The sequence below is a fragment of the Scyliorhinus torazame genome, chromosome 2, assembly GCF_047496885.1.
Source record: "Scyliorhinus torazame isolate Kashiwa2021f chromosome 2, sScyTor2.1, whole genome shotgun sequence".
NCBI lineage: Eukaryota > Metazoa > Chordata > Chondrichthyes > Carcharhiniformes > Scyliorhinidae > Scyliorhinus > Scyliorhinus torazame.
In genome coordinates, this window is record NC_092708.1 from 325,189,090 (window position 1) to 325,201,360 (window position 12,271).

The window sequence follows — 12,271 nt, forward strand, 5'->3', positions numbered from 1 at the left end:
AGAGTCCTAGCACAGATCCCTGCGGTACCCCACTAGTCACTGCCTGCCAATCCGAAAAAGACCCATTTATTCCAACTTTTTGCTTCCTATATGCTAACCAGCTTTCTGTCCATCTCAAGACACTACCTGCAATCCCATGCGCTTTAAATTTACATGGTAATCTGCTATGTGAGACCTTGTCAAAAGCCTTCTGAACGTCTAAATAAACCACGTCCACCGGTTCTCCCTGGTCAACTCTACAAATTACATCTTCAAAGAATTCTAGCAGATTTGTCGAGCATGATTTTCCTTTTGTAAATCCATGCTGACTTTGTCTGATTACACTGCTTTCCAAATGTTGTGCTATGAAATCCTTGATAATGGACTCTAGATCGCTTCTCGGCCTTTTGGCTAAGATCAAATGTAATGTAGATTGAGCCTTTGGTTCAGATCTGGTATGTCTCTCTTGTGGGGACCATGAATTGGGTTCAATTTGAATTGGTTTTTGGAGCAGGCGAGGAGCTGGATTAGGGGTTCGCCCCTGTCCACACTGAGCTCTGGCTTTGGAACTCAGAAAAAGTTTTTAAAAAAGATAATGGACTCGAGCAACTTCCCTACTACCGACATTGGTCTCACTGGTTGATAGTACCCTGTTTTCTCTCTGCCTCCCTTTTCGAATAGCTGGGTTATATTAGCTACTCTCTAATCTAGGAACCATTTTAGTGTCCAAAGAATTTTGGAAAATGACTACCAATGGATCTATTATTTCTAGGGCCACTTCCGTAAGTACTCTGGAATGATTTGTCTGCCTTCAATCCCATTAATTTCCCCAAAATCATTTATTTACTAATACTAATTTCCTTCATCTCCTGATTAAACCTTGTGTTTCTCAGAACTTCTGGTACATTATTCATGTCTTTCTTTGTGAAGACACAATCAAAGTACGAATTTAGCTCCTCAGCCATTTCTTTGTTCTCTCTTATGACTTCCCCCGTTTCTGCCTAAGGGGCCACCATTAGCTTTTATCACTCTTTTTGTTTTATTTAGAGTACCCAATTCATTCTTTTACAATTAAGGGGCAATTTAGCGTGGTCAATCCACTTACTCTGCACATCTTTGAGTTGTGGGGGCGAAACCCAGGCAAACACAGGGAGAATGTGCAAACTCTATACAGACAGTGACCCAGAGCCGGGATCGAACCTTGGACCTTGGCACCGTGAGGCAGCAGTACTAACCACTGCGCCACCGTGCTGCTCCAGTTTTTAATCAATCTTTTTCTCTGTACATACCTATAGAAAATTTTACAGTCTTTTTTATGTTTCCGCTAGCTTACTTTCAAATTGTATTTTCTCCTTAATCAATCCCTTGTCCGCCATTGCTGAATTTTAAATTGTTCCCAATCCTCAGGTCGATTGCTTTTTCTTGCTAATTTGTATGCCGTTTGTTTGAACCTAATACTATCTCTAATGTCCTTTGTAAGCCATGGTTTGGCCACAGTTCCTTTTCTACTCTTGCGCCAAATAAAAATAAACAACTTTTGGAGTTCACCTATTTGTTCCTTGAATGTCTGCCATTGCCTGTTCACTGTCCTTCCTTTCAGTAATGTTTCCCAGTCCATCATAGCCAGCTAATGCCTCATACTATCATAGTTACCTTTATTGAGGTTCAGGACCCTGGTCTCAGAATCAACCAACTCACTATCCACCTTGATAAAGAATTCTACCATATTATGGTCACTCATTCCCAAGGGTTCTCTCACAACTAGATTGCCAACTAATCCTTTTTCATTGCACAACACCCAGTCCAAGATGGCCTGTTCCCTCGTTGGTTCCTCAACATACTGGTCCAGAAAACCATCCTGTCCATATACATAGAACATACAGTGTAGAAGGAGGCCATTCGGCCCATCGAGTCTGCACCGACCCACTTAGGCCCTCGCTTTCACTCTATCCCCAATAACCCCATCTAACATTTTTGGACACTAAGGGCAATTTAGCATGGCCAATCCACCTAACCTGCACGTCTTTGGACTGTGGGAGGAAACCGGAGCACCCGGAGGAAACCCACGCAGACACGGGGAGAACGTGCAGACTCCGCACAGACAGTGACCCAGCGGGGAATTTAACCTGGGACCCTGGCGCTGTGAAGCCACAGTGCTATCCACTTGTGCTACCGTGCTGCCCTAAAAAACAGAAATTTCTCCTATATTGTACTGTGACTAATTTGACTCGCCCAATCTAAATGCAGATTAAAGTCACCATAATAACAGATGTTCCTTTACAACATGCATCTCTGATGTCCTGTCTAATGCTATTCCCAACATTACCACTGCGGTTTGGTGGTCTGTACAACATCCCTACAAATGTTTTTTGCCCTTTGATGTTTCTTTTCTCGACCCAGACAGATTCCACATCATCTACACTAATAGCTTTCCTCAATATTGTATCAATATCTTCTTTAATCAACAATGCAACTCCACCACCTTTTCCTTTTTGTCTGTCCTTTCTAAAAACCAAATAGCCCTCAATGTTTAATTCCCATTCTTGGTCACCTTGAAGCTATGTCTCCATATTCCCAACTATATCAAATCCCTTTACATCTATCTGCTCAACTAATTGATCCATTTTATTTTGAATGTTCTGTGCGTTCAGGTACAAAGCCTTAATGCTCATCTTTTTAACATTCCTTGGCCCATTCCTACTATTTTTTACAGTGGCATTATATCTGATACAGGTCCTTGATTACTCTGCCCATCATTTTTCTTATTCTCCTTGCTATCCTTTTCTCTTGTTCTTGATTCCCCCTGCTCTGAATCCTCAAATAGGTTCCCACCCCCTTGTCATATTGGTTAAACCTCCCCAACCGCTTTAGCAAGTTACCCCCCCCCCCCCTCACCCCAAGGACATCTGTCCCAGTCCAGCCCAGGTGTAACCTGTCCAGTTTGTACAGGTCCCACCTCCTCCAGAACCAGTCCCAATGCCCCAGGAATCTGAAACCCTTCCCCTCACACTATCCCTTCAGCCATGCATTCATCCAATACATCCTACGATTTCTACTCTTGACTAGCATGTGGTAATCCTGAGATCACTACCTTTGAAGTCCAATTTCTCAACTTTCTTCCTTGCTTCCTATTTTCTGCTTTCAGGACCTCACCTCATTTTTTTACCTATGTTGTTGGTATCGATGTGCACCACGACCACTGGCTGTTCACCCTCCCCTTCCAGAATGTCCTACAACCACTCTGAGACATCCTTGCCCCTAGCACCAGGGAGGCAGCATACCATCCTGGAATCACGTTTACAGCCACCGAAACGCCAATCAATTCCCCTTTCAATCGGGCAGCACGGTGGCACAGTGGGTTAGCCCTGCTGCCTCACGGCGCCGAGGTCCCAGGTTCGATCCTGGCTCTTGGTCACTGTCCCTGTGGAGTTTGCACATTCTCCCCGTGTTTGCGTGGGTTTTGCCCCCACAACCCAAAGGTGTGCAGGCTAGGTGGATTGGCCACGCTAAATTGCCCCTTAATTGTAAAAAAATAATTGGGCAATCAAATTCCTTATAACTATTGCATTCCCATACTTTTTACTCCCCTCTGCAGCAGAACCAACCATGGTGCAATGAATTTGGCTGTTGCTGCTTTCCCCTGAGAGGTCATTCCCCTCGACAGTATCCAAAGCGGCATATTTCTTGTAGGGAAATAGTCACAGGAGATTCCTGCACTAGTCTTGCACAGGGTTCCTGCACAGGGGCTGGTTTAGCACAGTGCTAAATCGCTGGCTTTGAAAGCAGACCAAGGCAGGCCAGCAGCACGGTTCAATTCCCGTACCAGCCTCCCCGAACAGGCGCCGGAATGTGGTAACTCGGGGCTTTTCACAGTAACTTCATTTGAAGCCTACTTGTGACAATAAGCGATTTTCATTTCATTTCATTTCACTACCTGCCCAGCTCTCTTGCTCTGCCTGTTGGTCACCCATTCCCTTCCTGCGGTGTGACCACCTCTCTATATGTGCTATCCACGACACTCTCCGCCTCGTGGTGCTCCACTTCAATTCCACATGGCCAATTCTAATATGGTGTATATAGTTTAGGAACATGCAGACAAGGGACTGGCTAGACCAGTGTTTTTGTATCTCGAGCACAGTTTCAGTTCTAATTCTTGGATGTTCATTAGGTAAGAAAATTTCAAGTTTATTGTTAGTTTTATCCTTCATCCATCCATATTTATTTTCTTGTACTTATTCCCAGCCACCCTTTATCTTGTGTGAAATATTCCATTTTGCAAATAAGTAGTCCTTACAACATCTTTCAATCTGATACAAAATTATGGGCAGTTTTCTGCTTTAGATGTTGTAGGCATTTAAGACCCTCACAAAGAGGGTCTTGCACCCTTCCATTCCTTCAGTCTTGGGTGACAGCATGTGCTGAGTTTGCACATTCTCCCCCTATCTGAGTGGATTTCCTCTGGGTGTTCCGGTTTACTCCCATAGTCCAAAGATGTGCTTGTTGGTTCAACAGGCCAAGATCAATGCGTGGAGTTATTGGGAAAGGCTGGGAGAGTGGGCCTGGGTAGCGTGCTCTTTTGGAGGGTCGGTGAAGACTCAATGGCCCAAATGGCCTCCTTCTGCACTATAGGAATTCTATGGAAAAGTAGTTCCAAGGTTTAAGAAAAAGACTATTGTGACCTGAAAATTTATTCTTTAATTCAAAACTGACAATATGAAAATTGACTGGTGAAACCATATAAAAGTATTAATATTGACTCCTAATTTGTTAATATCTATATTTGCATGCACATTAGCTGGTTGATAAATCCTTGCTGCATCTGAGATCTTACTGTCCCCAAAATGGCTGCCCCCTCAGGAGCACACCTATTTGAAGCTGACCAAAGACTTATTTTGGTTTAGTTTATTATTTGACAATCTGGAACAGAGCTGGTAAATTAAACATATATATTACGGATCAGTTATTGTTTGAGAATAAGAAACACCAGCACCAAGAAATCTTATCCAGGCTATCTAAGCTCTTCTACTGCATCTCTCCAATGAGAGATTGGGGGCAAGATTCTCCGACCCCCGCCGGGTCGGAGAATCGCCGGGGGCTGGCGTGAATCCTGCCCCCGCCGGTTGCCGAAGTCTCCGGCACCGGAGATTCGGCGGGGGGCGGGAATTGCGCCGCGCCGGTTGGCGGATGGGCTGAAGTCCCGCCGCTAAAATGCCTGTCCCGCCGGCGTAAATTAAACCACCTACCTTACCGGCGGGACAAGGCGGTGCGGGCGGGCTCCGGGGTCCTGGGGGGGGCGCGGGGCAATCTGGCCCCGGGGGGTGCCCCCACGGTTGCCTGGCCCGCGATCGGGGCCCACCGATCCGCGGGCGGGCCTGTGCCGTGGGGGCACTCTTTCCCTTCCACCTCTGCCAGGGTCTCCACCATGGCGGAGGCAGAAGAGACTCCCTCCACTGCGCATGCGTGGGAAGCTGTCAGCGGCCGCTAACGCTCCCGCGCATGCGCCGCCCGGAGATGTCATTTCCGCGCCAGCTGGCGGGGCACCAAAGGCCTTTTCCGCCAGCTGGCGGGGCGGAAATTCGTCCGGCGCCGACCTAGCCCCTCAAGGTTGGGGCTCGGCCCCCAAAGATGCGGAGCATTCCGCACCTTTGGGGCGGCGTGATGCCCGTCTGAATTGCGCCGTTTTGGGCGCCAGTTGGCGGACATCGCACCGTTTCCGGAGAATTTCGCCCCTGGATATCATGTTTAGTAAATGGAACTTAATTGCTAATAAACAGCAACAAGGTATTTTTCTACTGCAGCACAATTAATAATTTTAAGTGGGGACACGTAAATAAATTAAACCACCCCCATCATCAATTTTGATTTCTATTGAAATTCATTGGAAATAAAAGTCTGGAGAGAAATGAAATTGGCTGCCACCGTGCTATTGACCTGTTGTACGCTATCCCACAAAAGTTGAGATCTACCAGCTTATGTCTAAAACTCACTTGTCCCAAAACCATTTGATTATGCTGATGTAACATATTTCATTCTAATTTTCAAACAGGTCTTTTTAAGGTACTCGCACAGTTAACAAAAGTAGACCAAGTTGCGCCTGAAGTATTTATAAGTAAGTGGACCAGCACCTTTAAAAATGATCATGAATTTTACTTCAAACTGTTGAGTTATCCGGGCTGCATTGCTGTTGTCGTAATTTTCAGTGCCGTGTATAGCTGTTTGTTTAATTTGTGAAGAAACTCTGGACTGCTTTCTGAATTGGCTCAATCATTAAGTTGAAGCAGACAACTGTGACAACGTAGAAGAAACAGCATGAGGACCAGAGCAATTCAAGAAGATGCTCACCACCATTTACAGAAGGGCATCCGGGATGGAAAAAAACATGCAGACCTTAGTTAAAGAATAAAAACAAAGGGCGGCTCGGTGATGCAGTGGTTAGCACTGCTGCCTAACGACGCTGAGGGCCCGGGTTCGATCCCAGCCCTGGGTCACTTTCCGAGTGGAGTTTGCACATTCCCCCCGTGTCTGCGTGGGTCTCACCCCAACAACCTAAAAAGATGTGCAAGATTGACCATGCTAAATTGCCCCTTAATTGGGAAAAAAAGAATTGGGTACTCTAAATTTGAAAAAATAAAAGAATAAAAACAAACTTGATTTCTAAAGTTTGTAGCTGACACAAAATTTAGAAATGCAGCAGATAGTGTGGAGAGGGGATTATATGGCAAACAAAAGAATAATTTATTGCATTCTTTGCTCTCCTCTCAATCCTGTTGTCCCCATTGCTGCTCTGCACCACTACCACCTCGCTCCTTGCCCTCCCTCCTATCCACCCACCCTTTCATTTGGGATGGACTCCACTTAAAATGGGTTGGGAACAATGTTTTAGTGAATTATATGACGGCTGTAGATGGAACTTTAAAAAAAATTTTTTTTATTTATTCTCCTTTTTTGCATTTTCTCCCAAATTTACACCCACCAACAATAAACAATAATCAGTAATAAACAATAATCAGTACCAAATATGTCAATCCCCATATCGATAACAATGATCCCATCCTCCCACCAAACCCAAAACATTTGCCCACATGTTCACATAAACAACTGACAAAAAGGAATCAGGAATCGCCCATAGTCCCCATTAACACCCATCGCTTCCCCCCCCCAGTTCTTGAAAGTGCATAATGAATAATGCCCATGAATTGTAGAACCCCTCCATCCTTCCCCTTAGTTCAAACTTAACCTTCTCAAGAGTCAAGAATTGCAACAGATCCCCCCGCCAGGGCACAGGGTGGAGAGGCTGCCCTCCAACCCATCAGGATCCACCTTCGGGCGATCAACGGGCGAAGGCTATAACATCTGACTCCACACCCATTTCCAACCCTGGCTGGTCCGACACCCCGAATATGGCCTCCCAGGGGCCCGGGTCCAGTTTCACGTGCACCACTTTGGAAATTACCCTAAAAACCTCCTTCCAGTAATCCTCTAGCTTTGGACAGGACCAAAACATATGATTAGCACGAGCCCCCCCCCCCCAACGTTCACACACATCTTCTACTCCTTCAAAGAATCAGCTCATCCTCGCCCTCGTGAGGTGTGCTCTGTATACCACCTTCAGCTGTATCAGCCCCACCCTCGCGCATGAGGTGGAGGCATTCACTCTCCGGAGCATCTCACACCAGAACCCCTCCTCCATATCCTCTCCCAACTCTTCCTCCCACTTTGCTTTGATCCCTTCCAGTGGTGCCTTCTCCTCTTCCAAAATAGCTCCGTACACCGCTGACACTACCCCCTTCTCCAGTCCCCCTGTCGTCAGCACCTCCTCCAGCAATGTGGAGGCCGGCTCCTCCAGAAAGTTCCGTATCTCCTTTCTGGCAAAATCTCAAACCTGCATGTATCTAAACATTTCCCCCTGCTCCAGCCCATACTTTGCTTCCAGCTCCTTCAATCTTGCAAACCGACCACTAAGAAACAAATCTTTCAATGTCTTAATCCCCTTCTCCTCCCATTTCCGAAAATTTCCATCCCACCTCCCTGGCTCAAATCTGTGGTTCCCCCGAATCGGTATTTCCCTTGACCCTGCTCCCAACCCAAAGTGTTGGCGAATCTGCCTCCAAATTCTCAATTAAGCTATTATTACCGGACTCCCTGAGTACTTCCCCGGGGCTATCGGGAGCGGCGCTGTTGCTAGTGCTTTCAGTCCCGACCCCCTGCACAAACTCTCCTCCATTCTGACCCACTGGGAATCAACCCCTCTTACCCAGCTCCACATCGCCGCCCAGTAGTAATACATCAGGTTCGGAAGACCTAACCCCCTGCCTGCCTTCCCCTCTGTAATCGCACCTTTCTAACTCTGGCCACCTTCCCTCCCCATATGAACGACGTAATCCTTCCCTCAATCACTCTGAAAAAAGCCTTTGGCAGAAAAATTGGCAGGCATTGAATAATAAACAGGAATCGCGGCAACACGTTCATTTTAATCACCTGGACCTGACCCGCCAGTGACAGAGGGAGACCATCCCACCTTGCCAGATCAGCTTTCACTCTCCCTACCAAACTAGAAATGTTGTACCTCCGGAGGCCCCCCCCCCACACACACACCCAACTCCCGGGCAACCTGCACCCCCAGGTACCTAAAGTGAGTCCCTGCCCTACGGAATGGCAGCCCCCCACCCCTGCCCCACACCTGGCCAAGATACCACAAAATTCTCATTCTTGTCTAGATTCAGCTTGTACCCCGAGAAAGACCCAAACACTCGAAGCAGCTCCAATATTTCCCCTATCGACACATTCGGTTCCGACACGAGTCAAGTCATCGGCATATAAGGACACCCTATGCTCTATTCCACTATTCCTTTCCATACCCCCGAACTTAATGCGATGGCCAATGGCTCAATCGCGAGTGTAAACAGCAGGGGGGACATAGGACATCCCTGCCTAGTCCCACGGTGGAGAGAAAAGTACCTCGAGCTGATGTTGTTTGTGCGGACACTCGCCCTCTGCTCCTTATTTTGTAGCTTTACCCAATTCACAAATCTTGGTCCAATCCCAAACCGCTCCAGAACTGCCATCAAGTACCCCCCATTCTACCCGGTCGAACGCCTTCCAGTGCCACAACCACCTCTGCTTCCTTCCCCTCTGCCGGTGCCATAACGACATTCAATACTCTTCTAATGTTTGAAAAGAGCTGCCTCCCTCTCATGAATTCCGTCTGATCTTCACCTATCACCTTCGGGAGGCACTCCTCCAGCCTACCCACCAGTACCTTTGCCAATACTTTTGCGTCCACATTTGTAGATGGAACTTTAAACAAAAATAGGAGAGAAGTCAGGTAATGGGAAATTTAGAAATCTAAAGAGAAGAGTCTAGGCAACACAGCAATGTAGCAATTTGGGAAAATGTAAGTAGTATGGGAGTGACAAGGAGTTTAATGGTAATAATGCATCAGCAAATAAGGTCCATGCAAAGAATGGTTAAAATGTAAGTCTCCTTATTTAAATGCATGAAGCATTCATCGGGATTTTCCAGCCAGTAAGATTTTTGTTTCCGCCGAAGTCAGTGGACTTGGTTGCAAACACTGGAGGCACCCACCACAGAAGGAAAATCCTTGTCATGGTTACAAAGCTGACCAAGATTGGAAAATAAATATTGCAGATGGGCAAAAAGACAGTCGGAATGGAAACAATGCAATAATCGTGGGGGGCTTTAATTTTCATATAGAAATTGGGCAAATTAAATTGACAACGGTAGTCTGGAAAATGTTCAACAAAAATATGTTTAATTAAAAAAGAAAATCTGAATGAAAAAGATGTATCCATAGTTTACTAAAAAAGTTGAAGATAGAACTAAATTAAAGGCAGAGGTGTATAAAGTAGCAAAGAATAAAAGTAAGCTTTAAGATGGAAGAGTTTTAGAAACCAGCAAAGGACCACCAAAAGGTTGATTTTAAAAGGGGGAAAGATAGAATATAAGAGTGCACTTGCCAATAATAATGATTGTAAGGCTTTTTATAGGGTATATAAAAAGAGGAATACCTAAAGTAAATGTTGGTCTTTTCGAGGAAGGGTCAGGAAAAATTATCAAGGAAAATGAGGAAATGGCAAAGGCGATGAACAAATATGTTTTTGGCCGTCTTCATAGTATAAGACACAATTTACATATCAGAAATAGGAGGGTCACCAAGCTGCTAATAAGAATGAGGAATTTAAAGTTATTAGCATAATTAGAGAAAAAGCATTGGAGAAACTTGAAGGACGAAAAGCTGACAAGTCCCCTGGATCTGATGGCCTACATCCTAGGGGTCTTTAAGAGATAGTTGTGGAGAGAGTGGATGACTTGTTATGATTTTCCCAAACTTTCTGGATTCTAGAAGGGTCTGAGCAAATTGAAGTAAGCAAATGTAACACTGCTTTTCAAGAAAGGCAAACCAAGAACTACAGGCTAGTTGTCTGGCATCAGTCGTCAGGAAAATGATGGAATTTATTATTAAGGAAGTCTTAAGGAACTTAGAAAATCATTGCATGATGAGACAAACATGGTTTTACTGAAGGGAAATTGTTTTTTTTCTTTTTTTTAATATAATTTGGTGTACCCAATTCATTTTTTCCAATTAAGGGGCAATTTAACATGGCCAATCCACCTAGCCTACACATCTTTGGGTTGTGGGGGCGAAACCCACGCAAACATGGGGAGAATGTGCAAACTCCACACAGACAGTGACCTAGAGCCGGGATCGAACCTGGGACCTTGGCGCCGTGAGGCAGCAGGGCTAACCCACTGTGCCACCGTGCTGCCCGCTACTGAAGGGAAATTGTGATTGACAAATTTATTCAAGGTTTTTGAAAACGGAACACATGGGTAGATGTAGTATACTTGGATTTCTAAAAGACATTTGGCAATGTGTCACCCGAAAGGTTAGTACGCAAGATAATTGGGGATAATATTTAGCAGAAATGGAGGATTGGTTAATGGACAAGAAGCCAAGGGTAGGCAGAGGTGGGGAATTGTCAGGCTGTAACAAATGGAAGGTGCAGGAGCCTCAGCTATTTACAATCTATATCAATGACTTGGATGAAGAAATCAAGAATAATGTGTTCAAGTTTGTTGATGATGAGAGATTAGGTGGGAATGTAAGCAGTGGGGAGGACACAAAGATGCTGCAAAGAGGCAGGTTAAGTGAGTGAGCAACAAGGTGGCAGAGAAATATAATGTGTGCAAGTGTGAGATTATTCACTTTGGTCATGAAATTAGAAGAGCAGAATATATTTTGAAATGTATGAAACGTCCAACTGTTGATCAGAGAGACATGGGTATACTTGTAAAAGAAACAAAGTTAGTTTGCGGCAAGCAATTAGAAAGGCAAATGGCATGTTGACTTTTATTATAAGAGGACTGGAGTACAAGAATAAGGGAGTCTTGCAATACGTATATAGGGCTTCATCAAGGCCACACTTGAGTACTGTGTGCAGTTTGGTCTCCAAACCTAAGGAAGAGTACATTACATTCAAAGTGGTGCAGCAAAAGTTCAGTAAATTTGTTACTGGGCTGAGAGGGTCTTCCAACAATGAGAGTCTGAGTAAATCTGGACAATATTCTCTAGAGTTTAGAAGAATGAGAGCTAATCTCATTGAAACATTCAAGATTCTGAAGGGACTTGACAGAGTAAACGCTCAGAGGTTGTTTCCTCTAGCTATGGAATCAAACATACAGGGGTCCGATCTCAGTATGAGGAGTGTATAATTTTTTTAGATATGAGAGAACACATTTCTTCATTCCAAGGATTATGAATCTTTGTAATTTTCGACCCCCGATGGTTGTGGATGCCCCATCATATTCAAGGCTGGGATATACAGATGTTTGGTTTCTTAGAGAATCAAGAGATATTGTGAGTTGGTGGGAATGTGAAGTTGAGGCCAAAGATCAGCCAGGATCACATCGAATGGCAGAGCAGGCTCGAGTGACCATATTGTCCATTCCTGTTTCTATTTCTTATATTCCCCATGATCTCCTCTTTCCTTTCTGCTACTGCTGCCCTGCTCTTTATCCTCACCCACACTCTCTGTGTACTCCTCCTCACTCACTATTCGGGCAGGATTGGACGGCCGCGTCCACTCCATGGCCGGAATGTCTCGCCCGAGGTCAATGGACCTGTAAATGGTCCGTTCCGCGACTATATGACTCCTGTGACAGGCAGGACAGGAAAATCTACCCCTCACCCCCATCTTCTACGCCTCCTCCATACTCTCCCATATGCATTATTTCTCGCTCCCACCCTACCCACTTTTCCTTTTATTTCCCT

The 12,271-nt window shown here is 45.2% G+C and overlaps 1 protein-coding gene across 2 annotated transcripts in view; it reads left to right on the plus strand.

The window, feature by feature from the left end:
* Nucleotides 1–12,271, plus strand: part of gnpnat1 (glucosamine-phosphate N-acetyltransferase 1) — a 112,886-nt gene that overhangs the window by 69,184 nt on the left and 31,431 nt on the right. For both annotated transcript variants that reach the window (XM_072489733.1, XM_072489734.1), the window contains exon 3: nt 6,026–6,088. In XM_072489733.1, the coding sequence (XP_072345834.1) occupies nt 6,026–6,088 (63 nt within the window). The remainder of the gene's footprint in view (nt 1–6,025; nt 6,089–12,271) is intronic.